This window comes from Lepidochelys olivacea (assembly GCF_965140295.1).
Source record: "Lepidochelys olivacea isolate rLepOli2 genome assembly, chromosome: 6".
Classification (NCBI taxonomy): Eukaryota; Metazoa; Chordata; order Testudines; family Cheloniidae; genus Lepidochelys; species Lepidochelys olivacea.
Genome location: NC_140416.1, coordinates 68,633,186 through 68,648,133, shown reverse-complemented (window position 1 = coordinate 68,648,133; position 14,948 = coordinate 68,633,186). Strand labels below are relative to the sequence as shown.

General features: G+C 42.8%; 1 protein-coding gene across 1 annotated transcript in view; it reads left to right on the top strand.

Annotated features, from left to right (window-relative positions):
- KNL1 (kinetochore scaffold 1) overlaps positions 1–6,647 on the top strand; it is a 45,377-nt gene extending 38,730 nt beyond the window's left edge. Inside the window, exons 25-26 of the mRNA XM_084632746.1 lie at positions 4,329–4,451; positions 4,588–6,647. Coding sequence (XP_084488872.1) covers positions 4,329–4,451; positions 4,588–4,702 — 238 coding nt within the window. The 3' untranslated portion in view covers positions 4,703–6,647. The remainder of the gene's footprint in view (positions 1–4,328; positions 4,452–4,587) is intronic.
- The last annotated feature ends 8,301 nt before the right edge of the window (positions 6,648–14,948 follow it).

Here is a 14,948-nt window from a genome sequence, read left to right as displayed (position 1 = left end):
TTAAGTCCAGGACTCATCAGCATCCAGATTGGGATCTTCCTCCTCCTCTCCCACTCTCCATTGTCTGACTGGCATTGGGGGCCATTTATGGAACACTGGCAATCAGAATTGGTGCTTGTCTTGTGGTCAGGAAGCCTATTGGCCACCAATGCCCTTACCTATACCTGTGGAATCCATGGATGCTCCTCATCTTGCCCTAAGGTGAGGTCACCAGGCAGGTCTGTGGCAGTGACCGTCAAGCCACCATAGGTCCAGGCACCAGTAAACCTTCCCATCACCTCCAGCCTCGTCCATCCAGGTCCATTGGTCCTGAAGCAGGATCTGGCTCTGGCACAGTTAACCACTTCCTCTTTATCCCCGAACAATTCTGCACTGCCAAGCTCTTCCTCTCCTTCAGTACCAGAGGATGTCAAGGCATACCAGGACCTCCCTGGGTATTCAGGAGGAGTTTCTCTAGAAGAATACCCATATGTTTTGGATCTCTTGCAGCCATCTGTCCCTGGGAGAGTCACCCTTCCTACTAACAGTGCGCTCCTAGAACCTGCTAAGGTTCTCTGGAGCACTCTGGATTCAATACTGCCTAATGTGAAACCCATGGAGAAATTCTACTTCATTCCAGTGCAGGGATTTGAGGGGTTTTAGTCCCATAATGCCTCAAACTCCATGGTTGTAACTGCAGTGAACAATAGAGCCCAACAGGGCAGGTTTATTTCCACTCCCAACGACAAGAACTCTAGATAGATGGTCCTGGTGGGTAGGAAGATTTACACCTTCTCTTCCTTGCAGATGTGTATTGCTGACCAGCAGGCACTGCTGTCCAAATACGATTTTGTGAACTGGATGGCTATGTCTAAGTTTGCGAACTAGCTGCCTGAAGCCTCGAGGAAGGACTTTCAGGCATTTATCACTGAGGGCTGGTTGGTGGCTAAGACTTTGTTGCAGTCTGCACTGGATGTGGCGAATAGTTCAGCCAGAGTGATGGCCTCGGCAGTGACCATGAGAAAAGCATCTTAGCTGCTGAATTTGGGCATTGCTCCCAACATGCAACAGGCCATAGAGGATTTGCCCTTCGATGGACAAGTGTTTTGTTTGACAAGATGGATGAGACTCTACACTCTAGGGCTACCCTACGGTTCTCGGGGGTGTACACACCGGCAGTGGAGAGGGACCACTGCTGTGATCAATATCAGCAGCAGTATCATCCACAGCATGCATTTGGGCAGCCTTTCCCTCCCCCACGACAGCGGGACTACCCCAGAAAGGGGCATAGGTCCCAGACGAAGAGGCATTCGGGTCTGGGGTTTGGCCAATCCCACACACCTTCACCTGGCACCCCCCGAGCACCTGTTTTGACTCCTTGGTCCAGAGCAGTGTTCCAGGGGTCACTCCCTTCTTCCGGTACCCTTTGTTTGGGGACTGGCTGACTCGTTTTCACAATGCTTGGGGTTTGATCTCCCCAGACAGCTGGGTTCTAAGAACCATCAGATTGGGCTAAGCCATCCAGTTCCTTTCCACCTCTCTACCGACCCTCCCTCCCCATTCCTCTTCAGGGACCCCTCTCATGAGATAGTGCTCCTCAAGCAGGTTTGCTTGCTACTGGCTTTGAGAGCAGTGGAGGATGTTCTGCCAGAACACTGGGGTCAAGGCTTCTAATCTCAGTACTTTCTGGTGTCCAGATCCAAGGAAGAAATGAGACCTATTCTTGACCTTCACGGCCTCAACAAATATATCAAATACATGAGGTTCTGAATGGTCACTCTATCAACTATCCTCCCTGCGTTGTCTCAGAATGTCTGGTTTGCTGCTCCGAACCTTCAGGACACGATTCACATGGTGATTTTGCCAAGCCTTAGACTATTCCTTTGATTCATCATAGTGGAGTGCCGTTTTCAGTATATGGTGCTTCCCGTTGACCTCTCTTTAGCCCCTGGGGTTTTTACCAACTGCATGGTTGTGGTGATGGTGTACCTCAGGAAGAAAAAATCAACATCTTCCTGTACCTGGATGACTGGTTACTGAGAGGCAGGTCCAGAGAGGAAGTCCTTTCCCATGTCGATGCTACGTTGCGGTTGCTTGACCCGTCTGGGTCTCTTTGCTTGACCCGTCTGGGTCTCAGTAAGTTAACTTTGGTTCTCGCGCAGAAAATAGAGTTCATTGGGATCCTAATAAACTCTAAGAGTTTGAGAGCATTTTTGCCTACCAAGAGCCTTCAGGCGATTTGCCACCTTTGAGACTACAGACTGAGGCAGTCTTCCACAACAGTTCGGACATTTGCAGGGCTGCTTAAGTGGGCATCCATCCATACATTTACGAACCATTATGCCATTATCGCATCTGCCAGGGAAGAAGCAAGCTTTGGTAGGGCTGTCCTGTAATCTTTGGGTAGGCTGTAAGCCAGCGGTGGGCACACTTTTTGGGCCGAGGGCCACATCTGGGTGGGGAAATTGTATGCAGGGCAGGGGGTTGGGGTGCAGGAGGGAGTGCAGGGGGTGGGGGGCTGCGGTGTGCAAAAACTGGCTCAGGGCAAGGGATTGGGGCAGAGTTGGGGTGCAGGGTGTATGGGGGGCTCAGGGAAGGGGGGTTGGGGTGCAGGAGGGGTGTGGACTGCGGGAGGGAGCTCAGGGCAGGGGATTGGGGTGCACAGGGGTGCAGGGTGCAGGCAGGGGGCTTAGGGAAGGGAGTTGGGGGACAGGGTGCAGGAGGGGTTCGGGCTCAGGCCCAGCACCGCTTACCTAAAGTGGCTCTGGGGTGGCAGCAGCGCACACTGGGGCTCCCTGTCTGCCTGCCCTGGCCCCACGCCGCGCCACTCCGGGAAACAGCCAGAACCATGTCCCTGCATGGTCCCTGGGGGGGAGGGGAGGGGGACACAGGGCTCTGTGTGCTGTCCTTGCCACGCCTCCAGGTACCTCCCCCGAAGCTCCCATTAGCCGTGGTTCCCCGTTCCCAGCCAATGGAAGCTGCGGGGGCGGTGCCTGGAGGCAAGGGCAATGCACGGGGCCCCAGGGAAGTGGTTCCGGCCGCTTCTGAGAACAGCACGGGGCCTGCAGCACCACGGGGGGTAATCCTGCTGGCTGGATCCAAAGCCCTGAGGGCCTGGATCCAGCCCGTGGCCTGTAGTTTGCCCACCCCGTGTTAAGCCCTGCCTTCTGGGGTGGAAGGTACTGCTTATGAGTCACCTAAGTGGAATACACTGCTGCATCTGTTTGAAGAAGAAATGGTTACTTACTGTAACTGTGGTTCTTTGAGATGTGGTGCAGACGTGTATTCTGTGACCCACTTCTGTCCCCTCTGCATCGGAGTCTAGTCTCTGCACGTTGGTGTGAAGGAACTGAGGGGGGTTGGGACGCCCCCACCTCATATGGCCAAAGGAGGGGCTGTGGCTACAAGGCACAAGCACTCCCCATTTACGGTACTGCTAGGCAAAATTCTCTGGCTTTGGTGTGCTGGGTGCGCACACATCTAAGTGGAATACACAGCTGCATCACATCTCAAAGAATCTCAGTTACAGTAAGTAACTGTCTTTTTCTTACAGTTGGTCTTCAGGGAAAAAAATCAAAACAGCAAAGCGAAGACATCTTAAGTTTGCTTCAGACAGGTAGAAAAACACATTGCTTAACTTCAAGTTCATTTAAAGCACAGTAATCCTTCATTTTCCCAGTTCCCACTTTCCCATGGTGCTTCCTTGTCCTGTGGCATGGCTGGGCTGAGCTGGAAAAGTACTTACTCTTCATTGCAGGATCCCTCTTCCAGATTTCCATTGCCTCTTTGTATCCCTGTTCTAGTTAACCCTTTCTCTATGTTCCTTAATGTGGGGTATATACACAGGCTGGATTTTTTTGGTAATATCCCTCATTAATGCCCTGTGTCCCTCATCACAACATAACAAAAGAAAAGGCAGTACTCTTTAGCGAGGTCAACAAAACAAATGTGCAGTTACATATTTGGAGAAATGAGGTTTGTTTGTTTTTGGGTTTTTTTTGAAGGGTGGAAATCCAGAAAAGGAATCTTTCCTCTCCCTTCCTGCCCTAGTCCTTCCAAAACAATTCTGCCTTAAGACAAAATGTGGCATATTAACCTTTAGGGAGATTGGTTTCTTCTGAGGGGAACTTGGGCCTTATTACTTAAAATGGGAAGATTCCTTCAACCTTACCCACTGCTACACTATAAACAAATTCTATTGATGCTCTTCAAGAATATACAGTGAGGCTGTGTGTAACGTCTGTGTTAAGACACTAGTCTTTCACATCTGGAGACACAATTTCAAAGGAAGCTGTATTATAGAAAGCCATGACTTAACCCTCTGCATGTACATTTTGTTTTCCATGCAGAGTGAAGCTCTTGTTCTCCACTTCCACAGCTTTTGCAAAGTTTGAGGTGACACTCTTTCTATCTGCCAACTACCCATCAGCTCCACTCCCTTTCACTGTCCAAAAATGGATTGGGAGCCTTGGGTGAGTAGCACAAGCAGAAGAATAAAGGACTTTGGGCATACTTTTCACTTCAAAGCAGGGAACAGGAAGCTTAAATGCTAAGAAGTATACTGTCAGAAGCTCACCTGAGATGATGATTTCTTTTTGTCTTTCCCAGCCATGATGAAATTTCTGCTGTTCTGTCCAATGTGCCACTGGGCACCAACTACCTGACGAGAATGGTCAAAATGATTCATCATAACTTGCTCCAGGGTTCCCTGATCATTCACTAAATCCACTCAGGTCAAGACAGTTCTCAAGCTGGATGTCTGTCCTCTTCAAACTTACAAGAGTTGCCAGCTTCTTTCAGTGCTATGAGAATCTGATTTAGCAACTGACTGTGAAATTGTCCAATATTTAAACCACTGAAATGAAATCTCAGTAAGCCTACTACCAAATACCTCTCCTATACTAAAGCATGCTGAGGGAATGCAGAAATCTCTGTAGAGCCAAGGAGGAATTTCGGATGGCTTCCATTAATTTGTCCCACTTTTCTCATATTTTTTTTCCTCTTCCCCAACCCTTCCAGCCACTGCTGGTTTTGGTTTCTCTTTTGTTACACTCTGCCACATAAAAGAAATTCTAGCTTCTATAACCACCAGAATTAGCCTGGTAATTTCTCTGGTCTGTTATTACCAAGGGCTATTGTCTATCTTCCAAGGCTTGCATGACTGGAAGTTATTATCACTAACTAGCCCAGATTTCAAGTTTGATTATATCAGCTGACTGGAATGTCGCTCAGATCACAGAAACTATAATTCTGGTTTCTGCTGCTTGACAAAATTATAACTTACAAAATTCACAAATGTCATGCACACAGTTAGAAGTTTCTTTTTAAGTTACAGATCCCTGTTTCTAACCATTGATTTTGCAGCGCAACAGACCCCAAAGTCACATGGATCAAGTTGTGAACTTTTCATTGTGGAATTTGGTTCTAATCATTCTGCACATAGATCCTTTTCTATTGCTAAGGTGTTAAGCTATTTGATGCACTTACTTAGGCTAGGCTCCCTATTTCTCAAAGGGGTAAGAAGGCTAGATATGTAAATCTGCTTTTGCTTAGTGTATTCAGGAGGTGACATGGTAGGAGATGTTCAGAAGGGCTGGATCTATCAAGCACACTTCTAGCACCGACCATTTTGATACTATCTTGCTTGAGGCAGCTGTTTCCTTAGAAAAAAAAACTCTGTGGTGATTTTCATTAAATAGATGGACTTTTCTCTGCCTAAACAGAGACCCAAATAGTGTTTGCTCTGTTTTTATCTGCAGTATTGGTACAAATGGTTATAATAGATACAACAAATCCATCTAAACAAATTCCAGCTATCTGAAAATGTCTTGTGATGTGTACTATGGTCTCAGAAACAAGCAGCTCTTTTAGTTGTATTTCAGTCAAATTGATCATGTTTTGCTTAATTATTTTATAATTAAGTTTCTAAAGAAAATTTTAGTAACTTTAATGAAACTGCCACTACTAGAATTTTTTGCTTTACCTTTATGGATACTTTATGGCAAAACCTTTTTTTAAATTTCATCATAAATGCATTTTTCTTCCAAATACAATCTCCTTTTGTATCCTCACTGGAATAGGATCCTTGTTTAGCAAACCATCCAGATCATTGCTTTTCTTTAACTCTTTGTACTGATACTGGTAATAGATAAACTAGTAACAAATTCTAAACATTTGCTGAATGCCCTGGAGAAGTTGGTATATAATTTGCCACAGAAATCACTAACTGACATCCTGTCTGTCCCCAAGTTTCCTATAAATTGCATGAGCTGTAATGTTCTAGGAGCCTTAAGGAGCAATCAGTGCACTATATTTCAATGTTAGTCTTTGTAGCAAATTTTGTTCATAGAGACTGAATTCTTTGGTTTCAAAACTAGGAGATCTGGATAATACCTTTGGCATACTCTGGACTGTTTTATTAGTCTTAATAAAGTATATTCTTCAGATTGTCGGGACTGACATGGTCATGTCCTGGGTGTACAGACACTGTTCCTATGGTGTTGAAGCATCTAGCACTTCTCAACTCTCCATTCTGTAGGTGCCTGACTGTTTCTATATGCCTGTAAAGTATAAGTATTTTAAAATGTGTTTTCAGATGTTTAAGCATTGATATATTTTTATGAAGTTCTCTGGTTTTTCCAATTTTTCCTTCTACATAAGGTAGAGAAAAGCTCATTAAACATTTGTATCATTAATACTTTTTTTCTCTTCTTTACTGTGAAATAATTTAGAAGTTAAATGGATATTGTCAACTCATATCAGATTTCCATCTGAAAATTTATCTAATAGCATGGGACTAGCTTTTGTCATTACCTGTAAATTATTACAGCAATATTTTTCTTCTGTCTTTTGTTTGTAAATTTGACTGTGTGTGTGTTCCACTGATTCTCCTGTATATAGTCTTAATTTCCTCCCATTGTCTGTGAATGACTTTCACAAAACAGGAGAAAAAATGTATATAAAAATACCCTAGGAAAATGACCACAAACTGGCAGAAGACTCTTGAGAGGCAGTACCAGAAACTACTTCTAATGCATTTTAAAATATATATTTAAATTGATGAAGTCTTGACATTTTTAACCAGCAGAGGGTGCTCCTGCAATACTTCATAAAGTGCTGTGCTGCATGGCGGTAAATGAATTGCTGAGAGACATCAAAGAAAAACTAAGCCAAGAAAATCGGGACTACAAGGACTGGGGTGGAATATGGTGAATTGTCTGATCAGAGCGATCTTTGTAGCTGCTCTAGTTGGAGACCTAGAGGGTAGGGGAAATAGCAGAGAGAATGTAAGCACAGCAGAAATGAAGCAGCTCTAGTCTTGCATATAATTTTTAGTCATAGTGTGTGTACACATGAACTCCTCCAAGGATTTTAGAAGTTGACGTTAACGGCATATTGTCATTCAAAGAGTAATTTCCCCCAGTTTTCCTCTACGGTTTCAGACTTGACTTATGACTCTAAACGTAGAAGTAATATATCTACTAGAATTAATTTGCAAAGATAAATTCAATTAGAACCTCATTTCTAAAGTTTTCACAATTATTCTGCATATGCCCATTGTTCAGTCAGGCAACTCCATGAATAACTCTGTCAAGTATCTGATCATTTGCGTCTTCAATTTGATTCTCTAAAAGTGTTGAGCTGGGTTAGAACCCAACACCTCTGAATCCCGGGCCTGTGCCTCTTTTTCGAAAGCCTGGGTAGCTGTTAGATTTTGCATAAAAAGAGAGAGATGACTTCAGTATGAGTAATCTACAAATGACAGTATTTGCTCCTTTTTAAATTCTCTTTTATCATAAGAATACAATGCCATCTGTAGAAGAGGCTGGTGATGCAAAAGAAGGAACATGAGTCAGAACTACCCTATTTTAATATAAACTAGGGCTGTCAAGCGATTAAAACATCACAATTAATTGCACTGTTAAACAATAATAGAATACTATTTATTTAAATATTTTGGGTGTTTTCTACATTTTCAAATATATTGATTTCAATTACAACACAGAATACGATGTGTATACTGCTCACTTTATCTAACTACCCAAGCTTTCGAAAAAGAGGCACAGGCCTGGGATTCAGAGGTGTTGGATTCTAAACCCAGCTCAACACTTTAAGAGAATCAAATTTTTTATTAGATATTTGCACTGTAAAAAACAAAAGAAATAGTATTTTTCAATTCACCTAATACAAATACTGTAGTGCAATCTCTTTATCATGAAAGTTGAACTTACAAATGTAAAATTATGGAAAAAAAAACCCCTGCATTAAAGAATAAAACAATGTAAAACTTTAGAGCCTACAAGTCCACTCAGTCCTATTTCTTGTTCAGCCAGTCACTCAAACAAGTTTGTTTACATTTGCAGGAGATAATGCTGCCCACTTCTTGTTCACAATGTCATCTGAAAGTGAGGACAGACGTTCTCATGGCACTGTTGTAGCTGGCATCGCAAGATATTTACATGCCAGATATGCTAAAGATTCATATGTCCCTTCATGCTTCAACCACCATTCCAGAGGACATGCGTCCATGCTGATGACTGGTTCTGCTCAATAACAATCCAAAGCAGTGTGGATTGGTACATGTTCATTTTCATCATCTGAGTCAGATGCCACCAGCAGAAGACTGATTTTCTTTTTTTGGTGGTTCAGGTTCTGTAGTTCCGCATCAAAGTGTTGCTCTTTTAAGACTTCAGAAAGCATGCTCCACACCTCATCACTCTCAGATTTTGGAAGGTACTTCGGATTCTTAAACTTTGGGTAGAGTGCTGTCGCTATCTTGAGAAATCTCACATTGGTACCTTCTTTGCATTTTGTCAAATCGGCAGCGAAAGTGTTCTTAAAATGAACATGTGCTGAGTCATCATCCAAGACTGCCATAACATGAAATATATGGCAGAATGGAGGTAAAACAGAGCTGGAGACATACAATTTTCCCCCAAGGAGCCACAAATTTAATTAACACATTTTTTTTTAATGAGAGTCATCAGCATGGAAGCATGTCCTCTGGAATGGTGGCTGAAGCATGAAGGGGCATACGAATGTTTAGCATACCTGGCATGTAAATATCTTGCAATGCTGGCTACAAAAGTCCCATGCGAATGCCTGTTCTCACATTCTGATGACGTAAATAAGAAGAGGGCAGCATTATCTCCCATAAATGTAAACAAACTTGTTTATCTTAGCTATTGGCTGAACAAGAAGTAGGACTGAGTGGACTTGTAGGCTCTAAAGTTTTGCATTGTTTTGTTTTTGAGTCCAGTTATGTAACCCAAAAAAACTACATTTGTAAATTGCACTTTCATGATCGAGATTGCACTACAATACTTGTATGAGGTGCATTGAAAAATACTATTCCTTTTATTTATCATATTTACAGTGCAAATATTTGTAATAAAAAATATAAAATGAGCACTGTATACTTCGTATTCTGTGTTGTAATTGAAATCAGTATATTTGAAAATGTAGAAAAACATCCAAAATATTTAATAAATTTCATTTGGTATTCTATTGTGTAACAGTGTGATTAAAACTGTGATTAATTGCAATTTTTTTAATTGCAATTAATTTTTTGAGTTAATCGCGTGAGTTAACTGCGATTAATCGACAGTCCTAATATAAACACTCAACTTAAATCCTAACTTGACTGTGGTGTTCTGTCTTGATAGTTTTTATAGATATTGGTGATAAAACATGGTAATTGTACTTATTGTACTTTCACTTAACTGATTTAATTTGAAACACCTGTTTTTGACTGTAAATATTAAGTGATGTACAGGCATCTAAAATAACCAATTACAAAAAAATCATTCGTGTAAAATAAACAGTGTATGTTTCAGGAGGGGTTCCAATTTGACTAATGGTTTGTTTACACAGGGAACTATTCCAGAATAGCTATTTCTGATTAACTCTTTGTGTAGAAGTTTTTATTTCAGAATAAATCCAAAATAACTATTTCACTTTAAATTCACACCTTCCCTTAATCTGAATTAAGGCTTGTCTACACTTGGAAATTAAATTCACAGTGTCATGAGAAGGAAATCTTTCTGAGGAAACACAGGGTATCAGTTTCTCTCCAGTTACTGATTTGGGACTGATTTCTGTGTAGTGGTAAGTGCAGAAGCCACTCAACGCGTCCATTCTTCATGTTCAGTCTTCACATCTTGCTTGAGTAAATCAAATTTGATGCTGGATTAAATTCTCCAACTAGCTGCAGAAGGATTAAGGTGAGGATGAAGGACGAGGATGAAGGTCACTTTGCCCTGTATTATAAATATTTATATTTCTCGTGCCCTCAACTTTAAATTTCATAGGAAACATCTAAAACTCTGTCCCTAGGACAGATGCACTGGTTGAAAGAAGGTGCATGCTGCTGCTCCCATTCAAGTCTCTGCCTTCAGGCATGTACACGAGGTAGTGCCCCAACATAGTATGCCAAGTGATTAGCCTACTCATCGAAGATAATAAGAGAGTGAAAAGGAAACTCTTGAGTTGGGATTAGATTTACATCTATCGCCACAGCAGAAGATCTAGTAAAAATCAGACTTAGAGTAAAGCCTGATCTTGCCTGTGCCTCTGTTTTGTTGGGCCCAGTGCCTCTAGCACTTGAGAAACCAGGTTCTTTTTAAAGAGCCCCATGTGCCATTATACTTGTAAAATAACTAAAATTTAAATTTTAACTTAGTGTGTATTTCACAAACTTTTTTTACATCACCTGCAGATATGGAAGCTACTAATATTTAGCTTCAATGTAAATTCCATTCTTTTTTTAGGAACTCTGAGGAAAAAACCTCTTCTCATGCTCCTGGATTAGAAATGGGGTCTCTAAATATGCTTCTCAGGGTTATGCTTTCAAAATTGCTTCCGTTTAACTCAGAATGACCTGTTTGGTATCAAGGACTTCATTACATCTAATGGCTTAGACTTTTGCACTTACAGTACACAGCTCATTTAATTTTATTCAGATAAACTGATAATCCTGTGTAGAACTTTCTCAGCCAGGCTCCCAAAACTGTGGATATTTTTTTATGATTCCTCCAGTCCAGCCAATGAAATGCAGTTGTTGGTCTGGGTAGATATTTGTAGTTACTTCTCATTATACTTGTACCTTATTTTTCTAATCAAACCTACAAAGGCCCCTCTATCATCAGAACTACTCTATATGTTAATGTGAAAAACTGGGGCTGCTGCTGTCCTCCTTTTCAGACTGGTGTGGCTCTAAGCCGTATGAAGCTCCTGTCTGCCTGACTGGGGCTCCAGCGCATGTGAGCAGTAAACTGCTCCTAACCTTTCCAGCCCAGTGAAAGTTGGCATGAGTGGTTCCAGGAGTCGGATTACAACTGCCAATAATTTCCTGCTCTTTCATCTTAGTGCTATGAGGTCAGCAAAGTTCAGTAATGAATCCAAGGCTGCAACACCTCTGGTAACCCTTTGGCTTCCTCTTGTGCTGGGGATTTCTCCGCAATGAGAGAAAATCAGGCTTTCTGAGATAACTAGTTCCCCTTTTCCAGTCTCCCTCCTCCAAAGCCCACAGTTCTCAAAAACTAAAGCTCTCCTCAGAATTTGTAACCTAGTTTGGCAGAGGACTTTATATAAAGAGATCATTTTACAGGCTTTATTTAAATTTAGTTGGGAGGTGGGGAGGCAGAATAGGTACTGACAGTGATAAGAACGCCATGGTGGCATGATCAAAAATTTACAGTGGAAATGGCTTTTTGATTCTATATACTATAATCTATGTGTGTGTTGTTTAAGGCTGATCATTTGGCAAGTACTGCTCTTTTCAGGACTTGCTTTTTATGAAGTTAGGCATTTACCATTATATGGTAGCTGCTGCCAAATATAAAGTAGGCAATTTGTTAAGCAAAAGAATAAGACCACTGAAAAATAATTAGCAGATCAAGTAGTACTTTCATAGTGCCACATACCTACATGTGGCATTTTACAAATGAGTTAAAGATCTCTGCCTTGAGATACTTATGAGCTACATTGGAAGGACATAATCCAAATAAAAGGTAAGAAAGTGGTATCAAACAGCGAGGGGGGGGGGGGAAGGAGGGATCATAGAATCATAGAATATCAGGGTTGGAAGGGACCCCAGAAGGTCATCTAGTCCAACCCCCTGCTCGAAGCAGGACCAATTCCCAGTTAAATCATCCCAGCCAGGGCTTTGTCAAGCCTGACCTTAAAAACCTCTAAGGAAGGAGATTCTACCACCTCCCTAGGTAACGCATTCCAGTGTTTCACCACCCTCTTAGTGAAAAAGTTTTTCCTAATATCCAATCTAAACCTCCCCCACTGCAACTTGAGACCATTACTCCTTGTCCTGTCCTCTTCTACCACTGAGAACAGTCTAGAGCCATCCTCTTTGGAACCCCCTTTCAGGTAGTTGAAAGCAGCTATCAAATCCCCCCTCATTCTTCTCTTCTGCAGGCTAAACAATCCCAGCTCCCTCAGCCTCTCCTCGTAAGTCATGTGTTCCAGACCCCTAATCATTTTTGTTGCCCTTCGCTGGACTCTCTCCAATTTATCCACATCCTTCTTGTAGTGTGGGGCCCAAAACTGGACACAGTACTCCAGATGAGGCCTCACCAATGTCAAATAGAGGGGAACGATCATGTTCCTCGATCTGCTCACTATGCCCCTACTTATACATCCCAAAATGCCATTGGCCTTCTTGGCAACAAGGGCACACTGCTGACTCATATCCAGCTTCTCGTCCACTGTCACCCCTAGGTCCTTTTCCGCAGAACTGCTGCCTAGCCATTCCGTCCCTAGTCTGTAGCTGTGCATTGGGTTCTTCCGTCCTAAGTGCAGGACCCTGCACTTATCCTTATTGAACCTCATCAGATTTCTTTTGGCCCAATCCTCCAATTTGTCTAGGTCCTTCTGTATCCTATCCCTCCCCTCCAGCGTATCTACCACTCCTCCCAGTTTAGTATCATCCGCAAATTTGCTGAGAGTGCAATCCACACCATCCTCCAGATCATTTATAAAGATATTGAACAAAACCGGCCCCAGGACCGACCCTTGGGGCACTCCACTTGATACCGGCTGCCAACTAGACATGGAGCCATTGATCACTACCTGTTGAGCCCGACAATCTAGCCAGCTTTCTACCCACCTTATAGTGCATTCATCCAGCCCATACTTCCTTAACTTGCTGACAAGAATACTGTGGAAGACCGTGTCAAAAGCTTTGCTAAAGTCAAGAAACAATACATCCACTGCTTACCCTTCATCCACAGAACCAGTAATCTCATCATAAAAGGCGATTAGATTAGTCAGGCATGACCTTCCCTTGGTGAATCCATGCTGGCTGTTCCTGATCACTTTCCTCTCATGCAAGTGCTTCAGGATTGATTCTTTGAGGACCTGCTCCATGATTTTTCCAGGGACTGAGGTGAGGCTGACTGGCCTGTAGTTCCCAGGATCCTCCTTCTTCCCTTTTTTAAAGATTGGCACTATATTAGCCTTTTTCCAATCATCCGGGACTTCCCCGGTTCTCCACGAGTTTTCAAAGATAATGGCCAATGGCTCTGCAATCACAGCCGCCAATTCCTTCAGCACTCTCGGATGCAACTCGTCCGGCCCCATGGACTTGTGCACGTCCAGCTTTTCTAAATAGAGGTGGTTAGGGACTATCTCCACAGAGGGCTGGCCATCTCTTCCCCATTTTGTGATGCGCAGCAGTCTGGGAGCTGACCTTGTTAGTGAAAACAGAGGCAAAAAAAGCATTGAGTACATTAGCTTTTTCCACATTGTTCTCTACCTAAGATTCACCATGTTCTCCCCCCCCCACCCCAACTTGATACCACTGTTGACTTATGAGGGGGTGGCTCATGAAATGTTATGACTTTTAAACCCTGATTGTGAGTGCTGTGTATATATTGTACTACTTAATATACTTAATCCTAAAATGCTCTCTCTTACTACTGAATATGAGACAGGCTGTCCACCTTTAAAAATCTTCTCTATTCTCTCTATGGATGGCTGTTACTGTTGCACATGTCCACATGCCTGGTAGTTTGCCAGTACTAAAAGATTAAATATCTTAATGGAAATCATGAAGACTTAGAAGTATCTACAAACAATGCTATCCTGCTTAGGCAATGCTTTGTCTATGTTGTTAAGACAATTTCCTGTCAGTGTCTATAATGATACCATGCCATTACATTTTGTCCTAATATCTTCCTTTTTCTTGTTGATCAGTAGCAGATGAATGCTAGGATGCCATACAAATCTTGGTCATTCTAAGGCATGCACCAATGAAATGTAGATACTCCTGTTTAAGCACACCCCTGCCTTGACATGTCTTGTTACTTTCGTTAAAATTATTTTATATAAATTATGAATAAAGTGGCAGTGGCATCTTATCAGATTATCTGTTAATTGGAACTTGTTGGCTAACTGGAGGCTCCTTTTCCTGACTTAAGTTCTAGACCTTGCCAAGTATGCTGAAAAGACAGCGGGGGGGTGGGGTGGAGGGGAAAGCAACCAAACTGGGACAAATTGGAATGGAATTACTTGTGATCCTGTGTGCCAGGACACAATGCCACTCATTCAAATTTAGCCTGGTCACCCCTCCATGCCAGCAGGGCTCTGCCTTTATTCCACCCAGCTCTAGTCCGTGGACAAGGGGTGGGGCTACCCCCGCTCCCATTGCATCCCTCCTAAGTTTAGGTTCTCAAAAGTCGGGGAGGTCAATGGCCTTTTGTCCCCACTCCCCCATCTCTGGCGCCTATGACCATTATATGTTCCCACAAACAGTTAATGCAGTGACTCCATATCTCACCAACACAAACAATAGAAAGTAGGGCAATAAACTGTTAATTCTTTGAGTAGTGTCTCTATGGATGCTTCACTTCAGGTTCATGTGCACCCCACATACCTTCAACTGGAGATTTTCATTAGCAGTGTCCATTTGGCCTGCACATGCACTGCTGATATCCTTGTGCCCTGCACCAGGGCTA